The 27,156-nt window shown below is 40.5% G+C and overlaps 1 protein-coding gene across 1 annotated transcript in view; it reads right to left on the minus strand.

Annotated features, from left to right (window-relative positions):
- tmem132e (transmembrane protein 132E) overlaps window positions 1–18,052 on the minus strand; it is a 369,858-nt gene extending 351,806 nt beyond the window's left edge. Inside the window, exon 1 of the mRNA XM_078265704.1 lies at window positions 16,789–18,052. Coding sequence (XP_078121830.1) covers window positions 16,789–16,846 — 58 coding nt within the window. The 5' untranslated portion in view covers window positions 16,847–18,052. The remainder of the gene's footprint in view (window positions 1–16,788) is intronic.
- Between the last annotated feature and the right edge of the window lie 9,104 nt (window positions 18,053–27,156).

Genomic DNA, 27,156 nt, shown 5'->3' on the forward strand with positions numbered 1-27,156 from the left:
CATATGTTTTCTTGCTTTTGTCATCAGTCACCATTAATCACCAGCATGGAAACAGAGCTCTTAATTATGTGAAAGCCAAGGAGGGTTGACCTATCAGTGCTGTCGAACTTGCATTAGACTAATCTGAGAGTACAATTAAGACTGCCTTAACTTTATAGACCAGTCTTACATGTAATGCAGCCAGACCCTGCTCATCCACTGATGGGTTATAATGTGGACTGGCCCGAGGTGCAGTGTGCCTAAAGACAGTGTAACTGTCTGCCCTGTGTGCATCAGACCAATTAATCAAGAGATACGATTTTCAGTCTGGACATCTGGCATTAATCCCCAATTACAGGAATGATCCTCATAATTGCTCAGCAAAGTAACCCCCCAGTTTGGCAATCATCACACTGAAGGTGGTTGGAATTCTCATTTTGAGGCAGCTGCATGAATAAATGATTGGGTTAATAAAGAGCATGAAGATTAGTGATTGACTCATGTATGAGTAAGGGAGGATGAGCGGTAGCATTTGGCTTACTTTATATTGCAAATCAACACATTGTACAGTCAGAAATCAAAACAATCTTTGTTGGACTCATTCTTTTCCTCATTGATAAACAGTAACTAAGGCAAACTTTTAATTAAAAGAATTTTCAGTTCCAGCCAACCATCTATTGGGCCAATATACTCTTTATCCATAGGCAAGATGCCAGTGTTGGCCTAACATGATAATGGTTGGCCATAAGCAAAACAGCAAATATTTCTCATCACGCCAATACTGGCCTAACTTTGGCTTTTTATTTAGCTAATGTAGTCCGTCTTTGAGCCACCTGCCCAGAGACTGCAGAAGAACTTTAACTTCCATACTAATTATAAGGCTGTTAGTAATAGTCTGCTTTCCCTGTTAAATGGATAGAGAAAAAACACACACACGGATAGAGAAAACACACACATGAAAAAATACAATTATAAGGCTCTAACCCAAGCCATTAGATAGTGCCCTACACTATTTTTCTATTCAGTCTGATGCAAAGCAAACCTCCAACATCCAGTAAAATGGATTTCAAGTATTTCAGAATTAGAGTAATGAAGTCTATGTAAAACTTTTAATTGTGTGAACGGTTATCTGCTACTGATAGACTTGTGCATTTAGGCCAAACTCTATTCTCTCCTCCTCAGAGATCTCTATGACTAATTCATTATTCTAAGCCTCTAAGGATGGCACTCAAAAGCTGTGTGATCAGTGAGAGCAGCTACAAAGAATGTGGAACTTTAGCATTCTTAGTCCAATTTACTCTGGATTTTCCAATCTGTTTTCCCCCCATTGTGTAATTAAGGCCCTGTTTACACGATGTCGCTCAGATGTGCCTTTCGTTTAGATGGCGACGGTGTTTTTGGGGCTTAAAAACGCAAAAAAGTGAAACCACCCTCCAGAGTGGAAATCTTAAAAACGCTCCACCGTCATGTTTCCGTCTAAAGGGTAAAAACGCGTTCAGGTAGCCTGTTTTGGAGTAGGCTACAGAAATTATAGGCTCCTGTTATCTAAAATATTTTCAATGAAGGCTAATGGCAATATGTAAATGATTTCGACAATGTGGATAAGGTTGTTATAGTTCGATGACCATATATTCCATATTCATTTGAGCCAGCTGCCAGAGTAGGCTAGAACGTTGCCGGGGGAGAGAGAGAGAGAGAAGGGTCTGCTTCAGCCTCCTCTGCCCGCTGCCTCTCGCTCTCAAGCAGCGGCTGAAGGGCTGCGAGGCTCAGGATATTGGTAGTGCTCCCGTGGGCGCTGTGCTGTGGCTTATCACGGACGACTGTGTCAGTCATCATCAGACAAACATGCAACTCCATCTCCTCGTCTGTCCAGACAAAATAGTCAGCTTTTGTTGTTCGCTTGGACATGACGTTTTGGTTTCGCGCTACTAAGGAGAAGGAAGGTTCTACGCAGGCGCGCGGACTTGGTGGTGTTGTGTGGCCGTGCCACCTAGCCGCCTGGCGTGCATACTACACTTTTGCATCATCATATGCACGCAGATTCCCCCACCCCAAAACTCGTCTAAACGCAGAATAAAAATTGAGAACGCAGCGCCACTTTTGCGTTTTCGCTTCAGATCGTTTCCGTCTAAACATAGCCTTAATGTGAAAAACAAACGCTGGCGCTGTTAAATATATAGGTGAATGCAGCACTAAACTGGATCCTTAAACATTCTCAGCCTCCACCTCATCTTTATCCAAGACTGGGATGGTAGAAGCCAAGACTCAGTCACCCCTCTCATATCCAAGGCTTAAAAAGGGTCATAATAAAAGTGTAATCAAAATATTTCACTTCTGTAAGACTGTACTGCATGAAGAAATGTACCTTGATTATAACCAAATGTATATAGTTTATTTTACACTTTCTCCAATTAATTACAAATCAAAAGTTGAAAAAAAGTCCAAAAAATAAATACGATTTCCCAGCCCCATGGCACAAAAGAACTTTTCATCTATCTGGGGAGGTTGATAAGGGTTTTAATACCAATGACTCAATTACTCTGCCAGCAGCTGAGATTGGTAAAAAAGAAGGGCAGAAAAGTTCCGTGTGGGAGCGATTTAGTAAAGTACTTAACCATGACCATTGAAGTGCTGGGCATGTCATATGCAACAGTTATGAACTGTTTGTATAGGATTATATATCCCACAGGGACCAGTAAAGGTGGAGTGTCCATGCTGGTGCAGGTCTCTAAAACTTTTGGGTGGGTGGCGGGTGGATGATTTCTGCACACATGCGGATTCGGATGACATCAGAGCTCATCCCACATCTTTAATACATACCGGTACATAGGCAGCAAAAGCTAAATTCACAATGGCCAGTTTTTTCAAAAAGGAGCTAAATTAATTATTTTTATTCTGTGCATACTTCATACCTGTCCAAACCTGGCGCCTACATTACCCACAACGCAACTCCAACGCCAACAGTTCGGTTAGAGATTTGAGTTTGTTATTATAGTAGCAACTAATCAAGAGCAGAGATGAGAAGCTGGCTATAGAGGTCTGGTATGCTCACTTCTTTCTAACCAAAACTTGAAACAAACATTCTCCCTCTGGATCCAATTAAGAGCTGACATCTAGCATCGCTACAGGCTATGTAAATAATGCACATAAAATACAAAAGTGAGCAAGGGCGTTCAACAATCGCCATTATATCGAATCAACAGGCACGTGCAACCTAGCTAGCAGGTGAAGAACAACAAAATCACCAGCTAACTTACTTTAAGTTTGCAAGAACTATAGACTACTACAATAACAGGCTTAAATAAACCCAAAACATAAGTTATACGACTTACAGTTCTCACGGACACACGCGCGATATCAACTGGCTAGTTATCCTCCGGACAGCGACGGACCACGTCTTTTTCCCGCTCGCGGTGTGAAGCGCTTCCACGCTATTCTCCGAGATGCACTTCACGGCCTTTTGTGCAGCAGATTTTTTATTTTTCTTTGACGACCTAGTTAAGGCGGTAGGGTTCCCCAGCTTAGGCGGGCCGCCCGAACTGCAAAGTGCTGCGGGAAACCCTGAGCTTGGCTGAATATTAGGCTGATGGACATTTTTGTGGCCGATTTAATTCACCAAATAAGTACCTTTATACGTTTGCCTCAGCAGCATTTAAGGTTCTAAACATGCTGCAAATGAAAGCACAATTTGAATCATTGGTAGTTGAATGTATGTAACTAGCAATATGGGGCATTATTCACCAAAAGCATGTGCATGCAGGTTGTACTACACAACATAAAGTATTGTTAATGATATCTATAAATTTGAGGAATTTCTGAGAGTGTATGCACAGTATAGCAGCAGGTGCGGGAAGTTGCTACATCCTGACGGCGGCTCATTGATTGAGGTTCACTGGCTTTGCTATGAACCCCGGTCTCCTGGGTGAAAGTCCTGTGTTGTTTGACCCATCCACCACCCCAAACAGCCCCTTTAAGTGGATTCTCGGCCTTTTATACTACTTTTTACCGTTGTCGCTCTTCATTCTACGTATTCTTATAGCGTCGCGGTCAAGCTGCTGCTATGCCTGGCACGTCCCATACAGACGCTAAAAGGGTGCCTTTTCCGTATCTGAAGCTGAAAGCCACTGACCAAGCGTCAGTATTTGTTGACTTGGGAATGACAACGGGTTGGTACACAACCATGTTCAATAAACGCCCAGGCTCTTGGGTTCTCCAGCACATTGTTTTGTTGCCGGAGGTTGCGCACATTTCTATGGCCGTTCTGCGCGCTGTTGCAGCTTTCTCAACAGGCTGAGCCAGGCCACGCATGTTCCACATCGCTGCCTAGATGTTTGACAGTTATGGCATTTTTGGTTTTCCATTATGAAAAAAAGTCCCTTGTACCTGCCAACAGGTACTTTTTTTTAGTATCACCTCCGTCGAGGTTCCAAGCGAGCTGAGGCGATGCCAAAAAGGTGACGTGAAAACCTGCAGACTACCGATTGGTCGAAGAGAATCGTCACTAATCACTGTGTCATCATTGCTAGCGACAGACGGGGGTGCCTGAACGAACCCGCCATTTTTAAAAATAGTTTAGCCAGCTGTGTTTTTTTTTTTTTTTTTTGTTGCCCCCTCCAGCTTCTTTAGAAACAAAATGTCTTCTGGCTGTGGCAACAGCCACATGCCGAGAATCAAAAACACACCTTCACACACACAGTCTGTGTGTGTGTTGCGTTAGGTCACGGCAGTTTCCTGCGGCGTCGCTATGACGACCAGCCACGCTCGCCTCACTCATGAGGAGAAAAATTCTGGGAACCAAGCAACCGGCCCATTCCGATCAGGCACGCGCTCCACATAGGCACTGCACTAGTAAAGTAACATTTTAAAAGAATGAATTTGACAGTGTTGCAAGTCCTTGGGATGCAGAAATCCCTGAACACTCTCGGACTAAGCACCTGCAAGAAAGATGTGCGTGTTTTGCACACTGACTACACAACATAAAACAAATCAGCTTCAGTGTTCTGGTAAAAGGCACTCTGCTATTTAGTATTCGCTACATGCAGTGTGGCACGTGGAGCTCACGTGGCCCCCTACCATTACGATATAAATTAGAACAATAATTTTCATACGCTAATTGGTATCTTTTCTAGTGAATTAAATGACAGCGAAATTAATCAATTTCTCATTTTTGCTTGGGGCCCCCTGGGACGCCTTTAATACCCCACTTTTAGAGCCAAAAGATTAAACTAGCGCTAATTGAACAGGTTCTTAACGCACGTCCACATGTCATGAGGCGACGGAGAATAAAAAAAGGTATGAGGACTGTGCAGCTTATTTTGATGCAAGTTCTCCTGTTTCACGTTACTCCATTAGGGAGCTCCAGCAGGGGATCGCATGCATGTTGCATGGACAGTGTCAACTACTTCAATGTCAGGTTAAGAGCTGAGTGGACCTTAAAGATTCAGATTCACCAAAGTGATTCGACAAGCAGAATTTGTAAGCATGGCAGATGTAGAAATTGAGAGGCAGGGTGGAAAAGGGATATCACTAATTTAACATAACTGCTTAAGGACAGGTTTAAGTGCTACAAGTTATTTTTTATTCATCAAAGACAGCGAGTGAGAAATGTTTACTGAAAACGTATTATGAAAATTCCAGCCTATGGTAAAATGTTGGGCGTAATAATAGCTTTCATAGACTACACAGTAAAAATATACACCCAAGTCAAGTCAGGGCAGAACCTTTAATTCTATTGTAGCAAAATAAGTGAACTAGTTATATTTTTCCAACCGGCCCATAGGCACGTTTGCAATGCCGAACTCTGAGCTGGCCTTAACGGCACTGCATATGTAAAGCAAGATTGTGTTACAGTTCAATACTCATTTCAGCTTGATCTGTACAAGCACAGATGGCTTTCAGCCTGCTTTCATGAAATAGGCTATCAGTATTGTTCCCAAAAACACCAACAGTGACTGGAGTTTATTCTAAAATGGATGGCACTGTGAGTGATTGGCTCGGACTGAGTTAATGGTTCCTGTGTTCTGCCATATCTAGACAAAACTGAATGGGATTCACAAAAGAATTAAGACATCTCATTTCTACCCGGGGCGGAAAAAAATTGAAATAAATCGGAGACTTAAAAGTGTACTGATGTGACTGACATAACTTTTTTATTTTTGTTTTTATAAAATGGTGAAAAATGTGCCAGCATTTAATTGGAAATTTAATTAGTAATGATTTCACGGGTCCAGATGAAGTTCCGTTCGACAGTTTGGATTACATCCTAAATCAATGGCTTGCTGGCGGGTGGTGGAAGTAGAAAAACTAATTAACACTAAAGCCCATAATGCATTTGTATATTTTGTTTTCTCATGTTTGACACTTTTCAGTGCTGTATTCTTTTTAGATTTGAATGCTTAGGAGTTCTCCATTGTCACCAACAATAAGTGCGTATGAATTAAACATGACAAAACGACAGAGTCCTGTTTTTGTACACAACATGCTCACTGAAGTCAGGCAAATCGAGTGCAGTCAATGTTATGGTGGCCTAATTTGTAAAGCATTTGTTTTCCTGCGTTAAAATCAATATGACTAAGATTCAAACTGTAATGTTAGCAGATATGCACAATACACTCGATCCTCAACAAGCCTAGACAACATTATTGATTGATTTCTGAGTTATTTTGAGGACAAACGCAACACGATAAGTAGAGGCATGTGCTCCGTTCACGGTTCGGTTCATTTACTTTGTCTCTCATGTGTATTTGGCAAAGCTGCACACGCACCAAGGACACGCTGACATAAATAACAAATTAACGCATTTCTTTTAATCAAATTCACAACTTTTGCAGCAAATAACATTTTTCAAAGAATGCCACAATGTTCCATTCAGAGAATCTGACTTCTGCTCTTAAATTAGACAAATTCATCAAATTCACAGTCCATGAAAAAAGAAACCTTAAAAAAAGCTGGGTTTAAATAGAAAATGCCAGATATAAATGAAAACTGTTGAATTAAGTAAATACAACAGTGCTGTGAACTTGTAGTAGTAGATGCAAGGCTGAACAAGCTTTCAGGAATGGAAGCGCTCCAACAGAATAAGAACTCATGGCCAGACTACGGACCAAACTGCAATGTTTATTTACATCGACTTCAAAACCTGGAGCGATCGCTACACACAAACAAACTTTTCTGCACAAAGTGGAAAATCTGTCACTCAGACAAAGAAGACATGAAAATGCCGACATCCTGTAATGTTCAGGGGATTAACAAAAAGGAGCTCACAGCTACATCGGACATCTGGAGGCAGGTATACGGGTAGAAACATTCATCATAAATCACAATAGACATGTCAATGTCAGAATTTGTTATTGCATTCTCACTGTCCATGCAACATCTTTTAATATGACGTGGACGGAATATGTAACAGAAATGCCGACCATCATTTCCTAAAGTCCAAGGTGCAGATATCAAATTGTTTATTTTGTCCAACCAACAGTCCCACAGCAAATAGTCCGTTTACAATCATAGACTTTTTCCATTTAGAAGACAAATAAATGCAATACAGCAAGCATTTACTTTTTCCAAATAGACTATGTCAGTTATATCTCAAAATAAGTGACCGTCGGTGGCTTCACTGCAGAATGTGTTGACAACTTGTGGTCTAAAGTGGGATTCCAGTCTGCAGCTTGTATTTACAGTAAATCTTGCATGACATTTTCTAATGTCCCGTCATCACAAACTACCTACATAGAAATAATGGACAGCAGTCCAACACCAGGACTAATCCAAAGGAACAGGTAGCTTTTTCAAATGCACAAATCCACATCTGCCATGTTGACAATAAGAAACAGTCGTGAACTTTTAGAGCCCTAGCCAGAGTCGGTGAACTGCAGCAGGAAAAGCAATTCCACAGCCGAAAACAATATTGCGCTGAGAAAGATTTAAGTGTTGGCCAATTGTAGAGGAGGAAGCTGGGGTGGCCAGACTGGGGGAATGCATGTCTGAGTCCTTTAGCAGATTTGTAGCACCAGGAAATAAGTGTGGGAAGAAGAGATACTGCAAAGATATGTTAGAAGCTAAAATTCTGGTTGTATTTCTTCAGTTTCCACTGCACTGATATCTACAAACTTCATATGGAGGCCAACAGTCCACTGGGAATGGCTGATGATATGCAGGGCAGGATAGGCAACACCTCTATACCAGAGGGTTCATCCGTTTTCCCCAGCTTTAACGGTCAGACAAATGTCACGTGCTGTATGTATAACTAATCTCGTCTCTAATGTCTAATGCTATTAAAGAATGCATTTTCACATTCTGCCTTCTACATTGTCGGAGCCACGTTTAGTTATGCATTTGCCAAACGTCAAACTATTCTTTCAATTCACACTGTCCTGGGAATCCTACAACAAGTAGTCAAGTTCAGTTTGCAGTGTTTGATGAATGAACTGGGTTAAATTATCCATTCACATCAGTATCTGCTCAACTAGGAGTAAACGTTGCAGTACACCTTTAAAAAAAGTGGATAACAAAATTCAAAAGGGTTTGAATATACAATATTAGCCTTTTTCCACCCAAATCAGCGTGTATATGCTTTTTCATATCGGTTATTTATTGAACCTCTCTTTCAAACTCGGTGCAGACTAATTTGATGTTCATGCGCTGCTTGGGTGGAGACGGAATTTGTGGCCGATACGACGAAAGTTACCGCCAGAGACAGCACGCATCATAGCATCGTGCCAGAACAGGGGTGAAAATTAGCATGCCCACCTGGGTGTCATGTTTCCATTACTGCCGATCAGAGTTGGAGCCGATAAATACCTGAGCCTACTGCAGAGTCATTTGTCCCGGGAATGAATGTCAATTGTAACCGTTCCCACTAAAAGACAAAAGCCAGATGTACGTTGGTGTTAGCACTGCTATCACTTCTTTAGACCTTCTATGATGTTTTACAATTTTTGCTGCAAAGCCCCAAGCACTTTGTACAACAGGGGAGGTCTCGCCCCCCCACCCCCTCGTGGACATGTGTCATCTGCCATATGTAGACAAAATGTCACATACCATTTCCTCTGTTCAAATTTGTATTCTTCTTAGAAGAATGAAAAAGGAGCCCCCTTCAGTGTAACCTTTTCTTCATTTCGAAATCTCATTCTCTTTCAGAGTGCCAGGAGAGACAACTTATTATGCGAGAGATATATTGCCATTTCATGAAATTAGAGGAAACGGATTATACCCTTAAAACACCAGAGAAAGAAAGCAGTGTGCCACAGTGGTTGCCATCACATCTAGGTAATAAAACCTGATAAGGGTGTTAAATAAAGTCCAACTGACGACAGAGCTCACATCCTGCCCAGAAGGTGTCCGAGAAGTGGCCATTCCTCATAAGCAATGATACATCATTGTGCATCTCAAATCTATTTTACAGCGTTTTTCCTACAATGCAAATGTGGAATCTAGCTGGTAAAAATGTTCCTAAGTCTGACTCCCAATACTACAGGCAGTAGAGAAAGCTATTTCAAATCAAAGGCACTGTGGAATCTGTGTGCGAGGTGCTGTGCATGACAACTTTTTCATACTAAACCGATATGTGATCGCCTAATGTGGAGGACGGATTGCTTTCCTGCTCAGCATGGTTACAGTCCTCCATAGATTTGTAAGAGAGTTTGAAGACGTTCGTGCAAACACCAAAAGTGCTTCTATCTCCTTCTCTACTTCAGTGATCCAGCAAATTCTTTGCCGTTATGAACATATTCTGTGTATGTCATGGGTCAATTTTTTCCCCCAAAATATCTGGCGTTGTGAAAAGATATTAAAAAGAAATCCCTGTAAACTAAGTGATGATGGCGAAGCTTTAATACACTTGATCTGTATCTGCATGTCTACTGTAAATGTATCATATAATGTCATAGTGATCAACTGCCACTTCATATAAACAGCACACGCAGTCTAATTATTCTGTACAGTGCTATCACACTCTAAAAATGGAACACCAAGCCAAGCAGGTGGTGGACTATTTCAAACACCGATTACTTTCTATAATTTCGGGAGATACCGGAACAAAGAGCAAAATATCACACTACTTTCATATATATATATATATATATATATATATATATATATATATATATATATATATATAAATGAAAGTTGTCTGACACACACACACAGGTTAGAGTAAATGTACCCATTAAGCCCAGGCACCATTTAAGGCCACTTGTAAGTTTGAAGTCAATTTAAAAAGAGGGGGCCGTCTTCTGCTATTCATTATTTTATCCAATCTAACAAGTTCTTAGTCACACCAATCACATTTGTCAATGTCGAGTTAGGCCAGCCTACATCAGTGCAGTCTCAAGGAGGCTCACATAAAGTCGCCTCAAAACTTTGGGGTTTTGGGACCCCTCAGAAGGAATCTATTTTCAACAATATACAACCACTAACTTGGTAAGTACATTCATATTATGTAAATTGAGAGATTAATGATTTGATTGTTGTGTATTATCAAGAAGTTTTATGTCAATTTGTACCATTTGATTTCATTTGGAAAGATGAGTTTTGCTAGTTAGCGTAGCGAGCTAATCAGAAGGTCAAAATATAGCCATACTGATAGATACACTGCCGAAGGATTAAAAATGTTAAATATGTACACTAAATGTTTTCTGATTCATTGTACATCAATCTACAAATTAAGACAATAAATGGTTTGGGTGGGCTAAATATTTTTTCAAGGTGGGCTTAAATGGTACAGTGAGCTAAAAAGCAGCTAGCACAAGCCAACTTTGAATGAAAGTACCTTGATAATTCTGAAAGTTTGGCAACAGAGGGATAACTATGATGACAAGTTTACAGCATATTTAGGCTCCAGGCACAGCTTTATAAATGTATTTCATTTTGGTGTGAACATCTCTTTATTTCACCGGTAGTCACTCTAGAACCATTTCAGCCCAGCATGTTCTATTTAAGCCCATCTCATGTGTTTCAACAGGAAATTCCTGAAATTGTGACTTTGATAGGAATTTCTGATGTAAAGATTTGTCATTTAGTCATTTTCACTGTAATCCTGTGACTTTGATGTTCTTTTACCTTACTGACTTCATTAACAAGAGTACATCACATATCACACACACTGGCCAGTATTGTTATGTAACCTAATTTGTATAATCATTTGTTTACAGTGAGAAAAATGACAACAAAAAGGAAGAATTACAGCACTTGTCCTAAAATCATCGAGGCATGTCGGAGGTTCATCCTTTGCCGGCCTAACCTGCAGGGTGTTGGCCCTTTTCACCTGGCAAACCACCAAGAAATCAAAATACTGTACGAAAAGAAACTAAAGCAATGAAAGTAGGCTGGCCTCTTCTTTATGAGCTGTTTTGCAAGTCGTGTTTGATATCGGATGTTAAAATGTTATTACAGTCCTTCCAGAAAAATGGAGTTTTTTTGCGATTGTTGCAGGCAAAAATCCTTGATTATGCGGCACGTTTTCTTAAAAAATGCGATGGAATATGCGGGATATTAATGCAATTTGTTGCGATGAAATTGCGGGAACTTGCAAAAACTGCAGTTTCATCATGGCTTCATCGCGGGGTTTGCAGCTTTTCGATGAGGTTCACGTCGCGTAATTACGTTACTTCATAACGTTCCCATGGCAACAGGGGAAAATGGCATTTTTCAAGTTTCTGCTTTCTGCTAGATGCGGGGATTTTGAAATCATGCAAGTCCCGCATATTTTGTGCGGAAATCGGCAATTTATGCGGCGAAAGTGAGGCGTATTTGAAAAAATGCGGCCCCCGCATAAATATGCAGACTTTGGCTGATTATGCATTGAATTATGCGATCGCATAATTTGCGTTTTTCTGGAGGGACTGATATTAGTGCAGGTGATGAGTTGGCAAAAGCATGCCAACAAACTTTTTTTTAAATACTAAATGTAATGTAACATAAATGTTAATGACTGTTTCAGTGTCTGTTTTTACTAGTTTAAAAATTGTTATATTATCAATATAAAAAACCTATGAATGTAGCTTATCAGAATAATAATTGTAGTCTTATCTCTTGTTCACGAGCTGCTCCTTGAGTCATGTTTGTTGTTTGATGATGGTCGTTATTGGTTCAGCTGACAAATTGGCTAAAGCAAGCCAAACATAAAATGAAATGGTTTTTTTCAATACTTGTTAATATTAGACATATTATTAAATACATATTTGGTGTTTTCACTACATTTAAAATAATACATTTTTATATTTTGTCAATTACTTTTGTTGTGGGCTTATTTGGCACACAAGTGGGCTTAAATGGTGCCACTGTACCAATGTCAGACTTTTGACTTTATTCATAAAATCTTTATTTTATATGATAAAATATACACAAATAAATGAATGTATTTTTAAATGAGATTAATCTTACATTTTAACAAATGATTATGTTAAACTGTGTCAGTATGTATGAAAAATAACTCAGATTTTGGTGGGCTTAATGGGTACGTTTACCTCCATGTATCTTAGATCAAGTGTTTTGGAGTGGTGCTGGGAGCCTTAAACTAGTCAGGAAAGGTTTTGTCTCAAAAAAGGTCTTTACAGACTCGCTCAGGATTCAAACCGATCCATGAACCTATAATGCATGTTTTATTTACTGCACTTAATCGTCTCTCTTAAGAAATGGGGCTTTTTAGTTGATTAAAAAACAAGTGGGGGTATATTCAACGTAGTAAATGGATTTATATCGAGGCATTCATTGGCACACAAAAAACATGCATGCTTTCATGATTCAAGTATTTCAAGATTCTGACATTAAGGTCTGCCATGAAAAGGGGTAATGCATTGTAAACAAGTGGTGTCCTCCTTTCAGCAACAAACCCTGAAGCTCCTTGGTAGAGGTCTTGCACATCACGCTACATCTGAGGGAACCAGTGCTTCACAAAAGGTTCTTTTCAATCTCTGATAAAAAGGACAACATATTTACAACTCACTCTACCACAGCCAAGCAAGAGCAGAATTACAGTTGAGATCATTGAAGGGATGGATGGATCATTGAAGGGATTCAAGCAAAGAGATTTTAATGACTGTGTCTTTAATTAAAGAAATCCAGCGTTTTTCAACAATTACATACAGAAAATCAATTTAAAACAGATTGGCAGGCCTACCTGGAAGATCTGTGAGTGTAATTACAAATAAAGGCCACGAATAAAACAAGGACGCGTCTTTCCAGGAACAGATTATTTTTCTTACTGTTTCCGGTAGGAGGATGCCCTGTTGTTCAGAGAGCACAGATTGATTTTAGCCTTGAGCCCAACTGTCACTGAAAAAAAAGGGTGCCATGCTGCAAACGGGTTTACCATTTTCTGATTCCAAAAGACAATGCCACAAAGCATTGACTAGGAAGCTGCTAGCTAAATATAAAAACCATATGCTTCATGCAAGCGAACACAAACAGCAACAGCAGGTGTCCCAACAACAATGCAACAACCTGACATCACTGGAGTACAGAACAAAAACAGAAAAAATTGAATAGCTACACTGGCTCAAACGCAGTCACCAGGTGTTGATGCGCATGGACAGGCAGCGAGGTTTCTATTGTGTATAGGGCAGTGTTTCCAAACAAATATTAACGGGGAAAAGGAAGCTCTTCAAACACAGCGACAGAGCAAAGGCTTCGTTTCACCACGTGTAAATCAATTAGGCTAGAACATGAGAGGTGGTGTGTCACACTGCTGCTTTGTCTGCTCTCTGTCCAGTGTCTAGTCTCAGAGATAGGCTGGTGCTGGGAAGGCTGCCAACTATATACAAACCATGACTGGGCAAACACTGCTCCACAGGCCATGTTACGCAGCTGACTGCAGACGCAGCTCCCAGCAATCAGTGGTACTCAATCACTACATTTGACACACCTAGTTCCATGCAACACTGTTAGTCATAATCTATTCAACCCATTCACCCAGGCTAACCACAATAGATTCGTTCAACACGTCAGTTCAAAGCTTTCCCCTCAGGAAATCATTTAGCCAAGGTGGTGAACCTCCCAGGTCTCCTGATCAATTTATAATAATGATGATAATCACCTATTAAATATGACATGTACTGTGTGAAATACTGCCTCTGCTCTTATTCCTTAAGGGTAATGCTTTTAGAGCTGCAACAATTACTCGATTAATTGATGAGACCATCGACAAAACATTAATTAGCTGAAGTAATCACAACAAAACTGTTGGCGCATCCACATGATACAGTGATACAGCCTTCAGTGATCGCGAACCACCCCCACCCCTCCTCCACGCAGTTGCTAGTAGCCAAGGAGGACACGGAGGATTAAAAACACATGATGGACTCTTCAGAAGAGGTCATTATCTTCACTCAAGTTCCTGTGCGCAAAAGTCGCCAGACAACACAATCTTCTGAACATAGCCATACTGAGAAATACAGAGAGAGTTTTGTGGAGTCTTAATTAGCTTTGTCAATGGCTTGAATGCAACGGACGTTCATCAATATCAAAAAGTTACGCACTAAAGCTTTAAGTAAGTGAGCGGATAAAGTAGCATATAAAGTATGTCATATTATATTGGCTGAAGAATGGCTGGGTAACAAACCTCAATACTTTCTCGACACCAACCAAAGTGTGTCTGTTGCACCGAGTGTAGAAAATGGTCAAATACCAAAAGCTGGCATCAGATTAATCCTAATCCTGTTTAGGCATTCTTTAACTTGATGGTTCCAATTCAAGTAAAAAATGTTGCTATTTTTACCCATTATATTTAGACAACGTTCTTCTACTAGACAACATTTTACAAGTTTGGGTTCTTTGGTTAAATGAAAAAGGGTTTTGTACAAAAAGGTATCAAAAAAGTATTCTGCTATACGAACCAAAACCGTTATTGTTTCAGCACTACTATAAAAAGAATTTCAAAACATACGCAACCCTACCATAGAACTAAATTCTGATGTCTTATTTGTTTTGACTGAGAGAAAACACGGACGTATCATGGTACAATGAGTGACCAGACAACTCGGCTTCAAACGCTCTTATCAGCAAACATGTCTAACTGAAGTGTCCTTGAGCTAAAACCTTAATCCCTATCAGCTCCACGAATGCTGCTCTGCACCAGACCTCTTCACGTGGAGGAGAATGGGCGGGAAATATAAGGTGGATTTCCCTTTAGGCATCAATGAAGCGTCACATTTAAGCGGAGGTGGTTGCTATATAGCTCTGCCTTAGCTCATATGGTGAGTGACCGATCACAATGGCATCTTGATAACAAATCCCTGTGAGGATTTAATTTAAAAATCAACCCTGCAGAAAAACTCAATCGTTAGCTTGTTTACAATGTTATGCGTGAGCCAACATGTATGACGATAGAAATTTGAGGCAAGAAGAACGAAGAATAATGGATTCATTACAGTACAATGTTTTCCCCAGAGCAGTCTTAAAGTCCATGATATTGCTTTTTCACACCTGGGGATTTGTGTGCTTAGCGGTTCATTCAGCAGGTCTACTGCATTTCTCTTCAGGTATTCTTACTGGGCTACTTGTTTACTTAGCATAGGAGTTTGACAAGGACAGAGTGGTTTAAACTGCTAGGGTGAGTGCAGCAAGGCCTGTGTGTGTGTGTGTGTGTGTGTGTGTGTGTGTGTGTGTGTGTGTGTGTGTGTGTGTGTGTGTGTGTGTGTGTGTGTGTGTGTGTGTGTGTCTTGAGGTCTCTGAGGCCAAGGACCTCTGAAACCATCCTCGGAGGCAGCCGGCCATGCGCCAAAACTGTTACTGCAATTACTTTTGACAGCAGCGCCTTCATTGTCCAGGAAGGTGGGTGTCCCTGCGCTGAGCAACGCTGACCACGGGCGTTAGCGGGGTTTGTGTAGGCAGAGTAATGCAGCACGCTTGCTTCGCAGCCTCGGTGAAGCCATCAAGGAGAGTATAATCTTTAGTGCACAAGTAGGCGTTTCTTTTTTGTGGTAATGAAATTGAGGCAAGAATTGAAAACGAGTCGGAGGGGGAATATATTGCAAAATGCCTGAAAGAATGGAAGGGATGGTTATGCAGTAAATATGGAATGAATTGCATTCTGCCACAATGCAGCTTGCTTGGAAGATAGATTGGAAACTGGAAACAGTGCTGCTGCTGCTGCTGCTGCTGCATCAATAAAAACTTGTTTGATATTTAAGGAGGATTAATCATCTTTGGGATGTTTGATTTGGATTTTGTACACTTTGCTGTGCTAATGTCAGACTATGTAAGAGCCCTCGACTTGGCACGCACAAGAAGAAATCAAAAGGAGATGGTGGACAGTTGTGTAATATGTTGTGAGTCCGTAGGAGTGAGCAACTGTAACGTTCTAAGGGTGTTTCAGCTCTGATCGGATCTATCCCTGCAAAGTTCCCATATTATGTGCATTTCTGCTTCTGGTGTGCTCAATAGTGTGATCGTGACTGGGAGTGGTATTTATGTCGCCTTATGGTTAATATTTGAATCTTGTTTGTGTAGATTCCGGCATTATTGCTATTTTAACTTATAATGTGGCTGCAACTGTCAATATTGAACTTACAGTAACCTTACAGGGAAAAACACAGTACCAAATTAAATTTCTTCAGGGGCTTTTACTTTTTCTGAGATACATGTGTAACAGGATTAGTTCTGTGCGTGTGTGTGTGTGTGTGTGTGTGTATCTTCCAAAATGACCAATCAGATCAGCTGCTGCAAGTTGCATGTTGCAGAAAATTGGCCATCACTTTTCTATGCAACAATTATGATCCTGAAAGCCTACTGGAGGGGGGACAGGGTAATTCAATTCGAGTAGGGTAGGGTGGGGGTGTGTGTGAGTGGGGGAGGGGGGGGGAAATCACTCACCATATGAAAGTGCCGCCACACAGATGAGAGTCCATCTGCAATCCCGTACACCTGACATGGTAGAAATCCCAGCAGGCGTATGTTAAATCCCAGTTGTTCCAGTAGCCGATGGTGGATAAATAAATCTCTCTGCAGGTGTTAGCCTCCACGCGATGCTGTTGCAGTTCTTCCGAGTGTCTTAATTTGGATAATGGGTAATGGATAGGCTATATGAATGTTTCTGCACGAGTATTTGAGCGAGTGTGTGTAACAGTGTGTATGATGCCCGTCGAGGTCTTGGAAAATGTGATTGTCCAGCTAGTCTTTACAGTGTCTTGGCGAGCAGCAAACCTAAAGGCACGGCCAAACCGCGTCTTCTCCAGGCTAAAAGAGAGCGTTTTTTTCCCCCAAACGGAAGAAGAAAGTTGCAAGTATTGCTGCTCCAAACTGGACAACTGGGGAAAGAGAGAAACCCAGTGTTCCTGACACGGATCCAAGTCCTTGCGCGAAACCCGTCCCCAAAAACCATAAATCAATGGACATCAGTTGAGAGATGACGCGCGCTCTGGTTTAGGCTAAAAAAAAACAACACAGGAAATCCTGCGTGCTTACCGCAACAACAACAAAAAAGGAGAGACTAGTGTAAATAAAAAGCAGACGAGAAAGAGCAGCAGAATGGGTCTAATGTGATAAGTCAGTCTCCAATGACGAATTCAAAAATGAAATTCCTTGCGCAAATCATGGAAACAGTGATGGAGAGAAGGGCGAAAAGGCATCCGACCGGGATCCGCACCGCTCTGGTTCAGTTGTTACTGACTTCTCGGGGCTCATTTGAAATCCACAGCCGAGATGAGAAGATGGGAATACATTCTGAGCTGTAAACGGCGAAATTGCACCCTCAAACAAGCCAGAAATGTCCGGGCTAGCCGCTTTTCTCTGAGGTCTCCAGCAGTTCACCTACCGCAGCGTGTTGACTCATTCACTGAGCTGGTTATCACTATGCGAACATTAGAAGAACACACATATCCAGAAAAGTCCTGCTACTTTGTTGTTCCGCTTTACTTTGTGATGTTAAGCCAGAAAGCCGGAGCTGAGCATCGTCGGTGCTGCCTACCGGGAGTCTGAAACACAGCCAAGTCCGACGAACTCTCCGGTTGTGTGTTTCAATCCCAATTAGCCGACTTCACTGCAGCTGTGTGCGGTGTTTCTAGGGGAGACGGAGTTTATTCAGACGCTGTCTTCTCCGCGGCTGTCTCGGTCCGGTTTTTAACTCCGCTCCAAACTAAACGCGTGCACCTTAAAATGTGCAGCTCGCGCTCGTTAAGCCAGCCACAATATGAAAGCTCATATCCGGTAATAATCTTCAAAGTAAAATCAAACAATAAATAAATATTAAGCAACGATATATTTCATTTTGGGTAATGTCAAGTGAAATAAATATTATTTTCAGTACCTATGAAAATGCAATGTAATTTCACACAAGATAAGTATACCTTATTACAATTATGGTTAGGATTAATATTAGTATTGGCGTGTAAAAACTAGAGCTGTTTGAAAATGTACACAGTTTTCCATAAATGCTGAACAAATAACTTAATGCATAGACCTACAGGATTACAAGCAAAGATGTTGCAATACAAATATTAAAACCAAAAAATTAGACCAAAGCAGTCACTTAGTTCAAGATGGATACTAAACGATCCCTAATGTATGGTGACTAATAGCATCGTACACGTTATGGAAAGACTTATTAAACTTGAAAGTATTTTTTATACTTGTAAGTTTATTTCAGGCCTCGACTGATATTCCTTAAGCTTGCTGTACATGCATCAACTGGCTCCAGACCTCTGGAATTACTTTAAGTCTAAATATCAGCCTTGTATCCTACTTTTACATGATACAGTTTGTATGCTTTTATTTTAAAGGCAACACAGCTAACGTCCGGTCGTGTCCATATTAAGTGTTGTGAACTTTTTGTAGCTCAAACCGGGCATCGCAGACAAAAATGAATCACGTGAGTGGCTTACCCGCCTCCTTCTCATCGGCAAATCTCCCGAAGAAAGAGCCTTCACTCCTGCACAGTCATGACTTCACTTTTGTGCTGGTTGGGAGGTAATAAGAGTTTAGCCTACATACACTTGTCTGTTCTTTAGTTACAAGTCCGGTAGCCTACACGAGTAGGCTAATCCATATGAAGCATTGTAAAACTTTACATGTTTATAGATTTCTAACAGCTCATATGTTGATCTGACAATCACAGGTGCAACTTATAGAGGGTTTTCACGACGTGTCATCAGAACCGAAGTCGCCATGTTGGAGGTACTCTGCATCACAACAAAGCACAGGCACTGAAGTAGATCCCGAACGGCGTCAAGGAAAATGGTTAATTATTGCCGTGTTTTAGGTTGTACCAATAGGTCACACAGAGAAAAACAGTTGGAATATCATCGACTTCCAAAAGTTATTAAAAACCAGGGAGAGGAATGCCAGAAGTTATCAGAGGAAAGGAGGCGCTTGTGGTTGGCAAAGCTCAACCAGGATCTACGAGGGAAAACTCTGTCTTGTTCGGTCTTTGAAATGAAAAAATTTAGAGTATATATTGAGAGTCACTTGGCTACACCTTGAGTATCGCAATGATATCATACAGTTAAGGTTAGGTTGATTAAAGACGTTATTGCATTACTTACTTTGGCCTTCACAACACAATGGTCGTTAATGACTTGGTACTGCGTCTCCCTCAGCCATCCACACACCATCTGGTTATAAGCCTCCAAACTTTTGTAGGATTTAAGGTCTTCCGCTGTGTATGGGCTCGGCGAGAAAACCAGGTAGTTGACTAGATCGGGAAATGCAACTGAAGGAAGAATCGCCGGGTCGCCATGGATCCAAGAAGAGGGAGCCAACTTGTAGGGATCTGCACCGCCAGTAAACTGTAATTTCTCAAAATATCGTGCCTTTTTTTGTGGTCCAAGTCCTTCCATGCCTTTGCATCTTGGACGCGTTTTGTTGAGCTTTTCTGTTGTTTAGACATAAAGTATTAAAGTATCCAAAGTGCACAATACTCCATTATTCCATTCAGTTGTTTACACCGAGTGCCTCCAATATGGCCGCGCATCCAGGTTACCACCCAGAACGTGACGTCGGTGAAAACCCTCTATAACATTAGGCTACCATTGGCTGTATCCCATTTAGGTGTGTCAGTTCCCTTGTGTTCTGCATGCTGGCTTACTGGTGCACCCACATTAAACAGAGCTATCATAAGTGTTATTGGTTATATCTATGCTTTCTCTATAATGTCAAGTTTGTGCCATCAGAAAGGTATATAAGGCAAGGCAAGGCAGCTTTATTTGTATAGCACATTTCAGCAACAGAGCAATTCAAAAGTGCTTTACATAAAACATTAAAGAGCAGTTAAAAACGATTACAAATTTAAAAACAGATAAAATACAAGAATAAAAGTTACAGTGCAGTATAAGAAATGAACAATTATTTAAAGAAAGGCAACATAAAAAAGAAAGGTCTTCAGCCTTGATTTAAAAGAACTGAGACTTGCGGCGGACCTGCAGTTTTCTGGGAGTTAGTTCCAGATATGTGGAGCATAAAAACGGAACGCTGCTTCTCCCTGTTTAGTTTTAGACTCTGTATTAGGGTAAGTACGGAGTCTAATGGGTTAATTATCTGCCATTAAGCTCTTTTCAGACATGGAATACATAATGTTGCTGGCATAAATGTAGGCGTCCATTATGTTAATGTTCCATAATGGCTTTTTTAAAACATAGGCCTAACAGACCCGAAAAAATAACATCAAGGCAGAAGAGTGTTCTTAACTGTCTCACAGGTTGCATCAGTGATGGGTTTTAAAATTTATTTTGACGTTGTTGCCGTATAGTCAGACTTTGCAGTTGGAAGAAATTTGAAAATACAGGGAGTGAGTGATAAAAAACAAACTCTCTTTTTTATAAGAATATTTTTTTTAGACTGATCAGACATGATAAGAATTTTAACATGTTAAATGTCATAGGTCTGGTTTGTGAAGGTCTCAGCCAGGCCGCTGTAGAAGATGACAGCAGGAAAAGCTGCATGTGACGTTTCTTTATTAAAGTGCTTATATTGTGCTTTTTGGCTTTTTCCCTTTCCTTTATTGTGTTATATCTCTTTTTTGTGCACGTTATAGGTTTACAAAGTGAAAAAGCCCAAAATCCACCCCAAAGGGACTTACCATCTCCAACAGAAAACACTGTTCACAAACTGCTCCAAACAGCTCTATTGTAGTCCAGCCTTTACTTCTGTGACGAACGTGCGTCACTATGTAACACATGTTATAATGCTCGCCTAGCTGCTAGCGTGGCACGCCCTCATACTCTGCGTCTGACTGGCTAGTAGTCCTTACCTAGCTACTGCGCATGTGCGACTCCCAACAAAGATGGAACAGAAGTGAGATGTCTCACTCTGTAGCTAAAACAGAGAGCTCAACACACAGGGTGAAAAGAGGAGCTGCAGTAATGTGTAGTACGACAAAAATATGGTGTTTTTTGAAAATTAAAACATGTAAACCTATTCTGATATAACCTCTAAATACAATTATGAACCTCAAAATGAGCATAACATGAGCACTTTAAAACTCTTACAACAGTAGAGAGCCCCCATGGCTTCGGGGTTAAGACGGCAGCCATAAACAACAACATCCCAGGTTTGAGGTCTTTTTCTCTCTGCTTCTTCATTCTTCTCGTGTCTATTAATACGTTGGTTATCTGATTGCAGACGTGTTTTGGAAGTTGACGAAAGACAGGGTGATTGGGTCAGGAGTAGGGGTAGACCAACGAGCCAAACGTACTTATTTATTGAGGTTTGTGAGTGTCATCGAGAGATTGCGGAGTCCAGCGTAAGAACCGTGCAGTGACTTAAATGTGACTTGGACAAATTGTTCAAATCAAATCATCTGTTACGTTATAACTTCTGGTTACGCATAAGACGCAGAACTTTACGTAGTTCTTTGTTCTATTAAGAAGAAAAAAACAAATCACGAAGACCGGGGTTGGTTGTCACACCTTTTTACTCTTGTGTAAATTGCTCATCATTAAACATCTTTCAATAGTCATTCCTACATTAAATGAAAGCTTAAAGGAGAATTCCGGTCGATTTCAACCCGTAGCTCTGTTGTTTGTAAATTTGGAGTGCTGTCAGTAGCGAGAAAAATTAAAACAATCGGTGTTGCCTACACCGAGTTACCCTTCTGCTAGAGTTAGCAGCCAACACGCTTAAACAGGGCAAGTTTTAAACTTGTTTTTAGCCTCTAAACATGTTTGAAATGTCATTATAAGTGCCTACCCATGTGCAGTTATTCCTACCAAGTAGCAGTAGCTGTGACAGAAATGCATAAAAGTTGTGTTAATCCATACCTCTGTTTATTTCCTGGTTTCTGGTGAAGTCCACACTAGTCGATTGCCAAACTCATACAATCCAATATTCCAAAACGTATTTTTCCCTAGGGGTTAATAACACATGTGTACCGAGTCGACCGTGCTTGAGCTATGTTACTGGTTACTGGTTGCACGGCGTTTGTCGTTCGACTGGTCATGACTGTTTTCCCAAGATGGCGTCCGCATGTATACGTGAATGGTACTGTCTTTATAAACTATCTGTTTAATAAACTGTCTGTACACTTACAAAGTTCTCAATGCTTCGGTTTACATGTAGGGACCCTCATTATGCTACCGTGAAAGTGTGGTGCTATTTTGAGCCTTGTTAGTGGTATAGAAATAGCGATTTCTTTTTACTTTACCCGTGCCCCGATGACTAGCTTTATAAGCTAATTAGCGGTTTGCGCTAAAACTGGTCACATTCGATTAGCAGGAAAACATATCCCAGAGAACGGTCGACTCAGTACACACGTGTTATTAACCCCTAGGTTCGTTTTGCGCCGGATTTGTCCTTTAACAATCTAGCAAAGCAATGAAAAAATTTAAATAAGTGGACATTCCCATGTTAAATGGTTTAATATATGTATTTCTTCCCTGTAGCCTGTCTGTAATGCAGAAAGTTGCAGAATTCATTGTCTTATTTTAATAACCTCTTGCAGTAAGGGGCTAACAGGCAAGTCCCATCGTGCCCAAGAACTTAACAAGAGCAGCTTTCTCTGCTTTAGCAGCTAATCTATCAGGACCACTTATGCAAATCAAGTCAATTGCAATTTTCCAGTTAGAACACCTGAGCGCAGCAGCAGCAGGCAGCCAGGTGAGAGAGCAGACTGTGGTTCCCCATTACACCAGCCAGTAGCCTGGAGAAGACGGGCTGCCGCAGGCTTCACTGGTGCAGCTCTGAGATGACTGTTAACGGTTTGTTAATGCATTTGACTTTGTAATTTATCGTTTTATCCTCTGACATTTAAAAAAGACTTAATGTCAAATAGAGAACTTATTTCTTCAAACTCTTGTACCTCTGAAGACATAAGAGTCTCTCATGGTGATGAATTAGGATGTGCCTCGTCTGGGAATTTAATACCACCTGGAATTACACCCGAATATTGGCTTGTTTTATACTGAAAAAATGGCGCCTATACATGTAAATCAAACTGTCCCCCGTTGTTACACCTTTACATTGTCACTTCTCAAGTTTAATACTTTCATTTAGTCAAATGTGCTAACAAGTTCTCCTGCCAAGTGTGGACCACATTCCCATGTGAGAAATGCTTTTGCTTACAGTTTTGCACATCAGATGTTGTCCCTTTTGAGGCAGCCTAATGGATTTTCGATTTGTTTGATGCCGACGCTACTGCGTTAGCTCTCGCGTTGTCATTTCGGCAACATTGTCTATGCTCATTCAGCTGTTTGACACATCTTTGTCTTTCTGTTGTCAACAACATAACAATTATGACTCATGTCAAAAGCACTGTTATATGCTTTATAAATGCTATGAAATCATATTGTCCCCAAAGCTGCACACAGACATACGTCAAGTACTCTCACATCACAAAGCGATTTAAATGTTATAATTTCTCCTCAGTTCCCTTTATAGTTATAGTAGTATAGTAGTATAGTAGTATAGTTAAGGTGTTGTAATTATTGCTGAAAAACATTTTCATACACACAAGCCCACACTACCACCATATTTGCTCATAATCCAGTGAGTTCTTATTTCCTAGCAAGCAAGGGGCAATGCTGTCTGAGAAGGACCATACATTGATGCAACTATACCAGTCAATATGGGAAGACAGAGAAAAGGAGCGCTTCTTTTTGGTGGTGGATGAACAAGGTGCTCTTTGGTGCAGGGGTAATCCAATAGTACCAGAACAGCATGAAAACCAAGGCACTCTTGTAGAAGAAAATATTAAAAAGCCAGTCAATAGCCTGTGCAATATTTTGACAAACATTGTCACATTTTTCCACTATGGTAAACTTGTGCCATGAAAAGTCGAACCCGGGCCCGCTGCATCGAGGAGTAAACCTCTATATATGGGCGCCCGCTCTACCAACTGAGCTATCCGGGCACCCATGGCATGGCATTTTGAACACATTCATGCCCCCCTTGGGAGGAATTGTAATAACATTGGAGATACCTTCACTTTACATAGGCTAAAGCACAATAATCTGGTCCAAATTCCAATTTGTCCAACACTTTGGTTCATGACTAAATACCTGCAAAACTAATTAACTAAACTTTAAAATTCAAAAATGTTTGTACGCTAAAATTCTAAACTAAGAAGGTGAACATTATACCTGCTTCACTTCAACATGTTAGCATGCTGACATTAGCATTTAGCTCAAAGTACCGCTGTGCAGCCTCACAGAGCCACTAACATGGCTGTAGACTGTAGACAATTTGTTTTTAACTTTGATTGTTGCTAATTCATTCAACAACTTTATTCATTCCACAAGGGGCAATTAGTTAAGAGCAGCTATAGACAACACACATACATACAACACACTGTTCCTATAGGCCTACACCCTAGAGAGTAGATAAAAAAAAATATATATATATATATATATAGATTTTATCCATTTAGTCATGAATATTTAAAGCTACAGTGCGTAGTTTCTGTCTCCCCCATGAGGAATTCTAAGTAATGACAACTGTCGGCGCGTCCACATGATACAAGCCTTCCGTGATCAAACACGCCCCCACCCCTCTTCCACGCAGTTGCTAGTAGCCAAGGAGGACATGGAGGATTAAAAACACATGATGGTCTCTTCAGAAGAGGTCATTATCTTCACTCGAATTTCTGCGCGGGAGAGTTACCGGACATCACAGTCTTCTGAACATGCCATACTGAGAAATACAGAGAGAGCTGTGTGGAACTGATAGTCTTAATTAGCTTTGTAGCAACTCATTTGACAATGGCTTGAATGTGTTGTTCATTAATATCAAAGTTACGCACTAGAGCTCTAATGTTATAGAGAAATGATTACAATTTGAACAAAAAGTTTTAACTTAAAGTTTAACTTTTGCAAAATCTTTAAACAAATGTGTTTTTCAGGACAACCCTGGTCATTTGATACGGCTGTGTGCTGCAGTCACATCAATATGTTGAGGGGAGGTTTCTGTGTAAAACGCGCAACTTAATTTATGTGCAATCTAGGCAATGGCTACATGCTTTAAGGCACATAAAGTAGTGTTTAGTTTTAAATGCTGCAGATGCTCCAGCAGAAATGTTTGTCTGCAACCACACTTTAACTGTATAATCCAAAACCTAATGATGTGAGAACTAAATACTTCTCTGAATGTATTACCTTTATTAGGAAAAGCTCTGCTTGTATTCATGTAATATATTATGTGATTGCTGTATTTACCAGTATGCAAGATATGATGCATCTTTTCTTTAAACTAATTCAGAGCTAATGTAGAATTGTGGAGAATAAAATGGGTGTAGGTGAAAACAGCACCCGCCATCCCAGTCAGCATCCTCAAAACTGATGAGATCCACACTCACCTAAATTACACTGACACAACAGTGTACGGCCAATGACCCAATGTCCACACTGTGACCAATTAAAATGATCAAGTCATCAGTTCCATTAATTTTCAATAGAGCTGAGTTGCTATAGTCAATGTGTGGACTCTTCATTAGGCATGATGTCAAAAGAGTCAGGCACCACAGATTTTATTTTGCTTTTTGTGGATTTCTTTGCTTCCCTGTCAATGTGATTTAGTTTATAGTTTTAGTTTGTCAATACAGGTTATATCTGGTAAGTGTGAAATGGATGAGAAACAGATTACTGCCATTCAAACTTTCCCAGGTCTCTCTAACTTTAATCTGGGAGGATTCCCATGGATTTCGGGCAAGAAATGAAAATGTACAAAGTTCACACAATGACTGTGAGCTAAGGTGAGTTATATCCCTTTGCAATATTCTGCCTCTAGGTGCCAAAGTTGAAATGACTTTCACTTAGAGCACAAAACCTGGAAGAATATGAATCCACTTTTGCCTGCAACATCTGCACCCTCCATTGAAAATAAAGGCTTTGTTTTGCACAATGGTTTTTGTTATAATGAAACAGTGTTTATATTAAAGATTCTGTAATTTAAGCTATAGTGCGTAGTTTCTGTCTCCCCCATGAAGAATTCTAAGTAATGACAACAAAACTGTCGGCGCATCCACATGATACAAGCCTTCCGTGATCGCGCACCCCCACGCAGTTGCTAATAGCCAAGGAGGACACGGGGGATTAAAAAAACATGATGGACTCTTCAGAAGAGATAATTATCTTCACTCGAGTTTCTGCACGGGAAAGTCGCCGGACGCCACGATCTTCTGTTACACACTAAAGCTTTAATATATATATATTAATAATGGATGAAATGACTGTGTAGTATGAAAGGGTTCCCTCATATAAACCTACAGATAAATATCACTTGACTGTGCCGTTCCCAGCTCTGCTCTTTTTTTAACTAGCTGTTTGATTTTACAGCTGTTTCGATTCACTAACACAGCTCTCATCTGCGTCGTTTTCAGCCGCAGCAGACAGTTGTTTTCAGTGAAAAAGTTCTGATAAACCCACTGTACACTACCTGCCCAGCACCAAACAGCAGACAGACACAGTTAGCAACTAGCTGGTGAATATAGTGGAGGATTTAACAGGTGAAGACCCAGAGTAGAATAGAGCTAAAAGAAGAGTTCATATTGAAGAAACTGTTTGCCAACACATTAGCCATATTCATTTAGTACAGTGGTAATGTGTTGTGTTCCCAATTGTTGCACTGCCCCCCAAAAATTGTGGTCTTCTTATCCCCTATTGCTACCTTTTATTTAGGTTGCATTATCGCCACAAAATAATAATGAACGTAATCTCGCTCTGTTGTAAGCAGCATTGTGTATCACAGCGCTTCTTGTATTTGTGCCATGAATGTGTGTTCGTTTTGCTGGTTTTGCTAGAACACGAAATACAAACTGTA

This window comes from Sander vitreus, chromosome 13 (genome assembly GCF_031162955.1).
Source record: "Sander vitreus isolate 19-12246 chromosome 13, sanVit1, whole genome shotgun sequence".
Classification (NCBI taxonomy): Eukaryota; Metazoa; Chordata; class Actinopteri; order Perciformes; family Percidae; genus Sander; species Sander vitreus.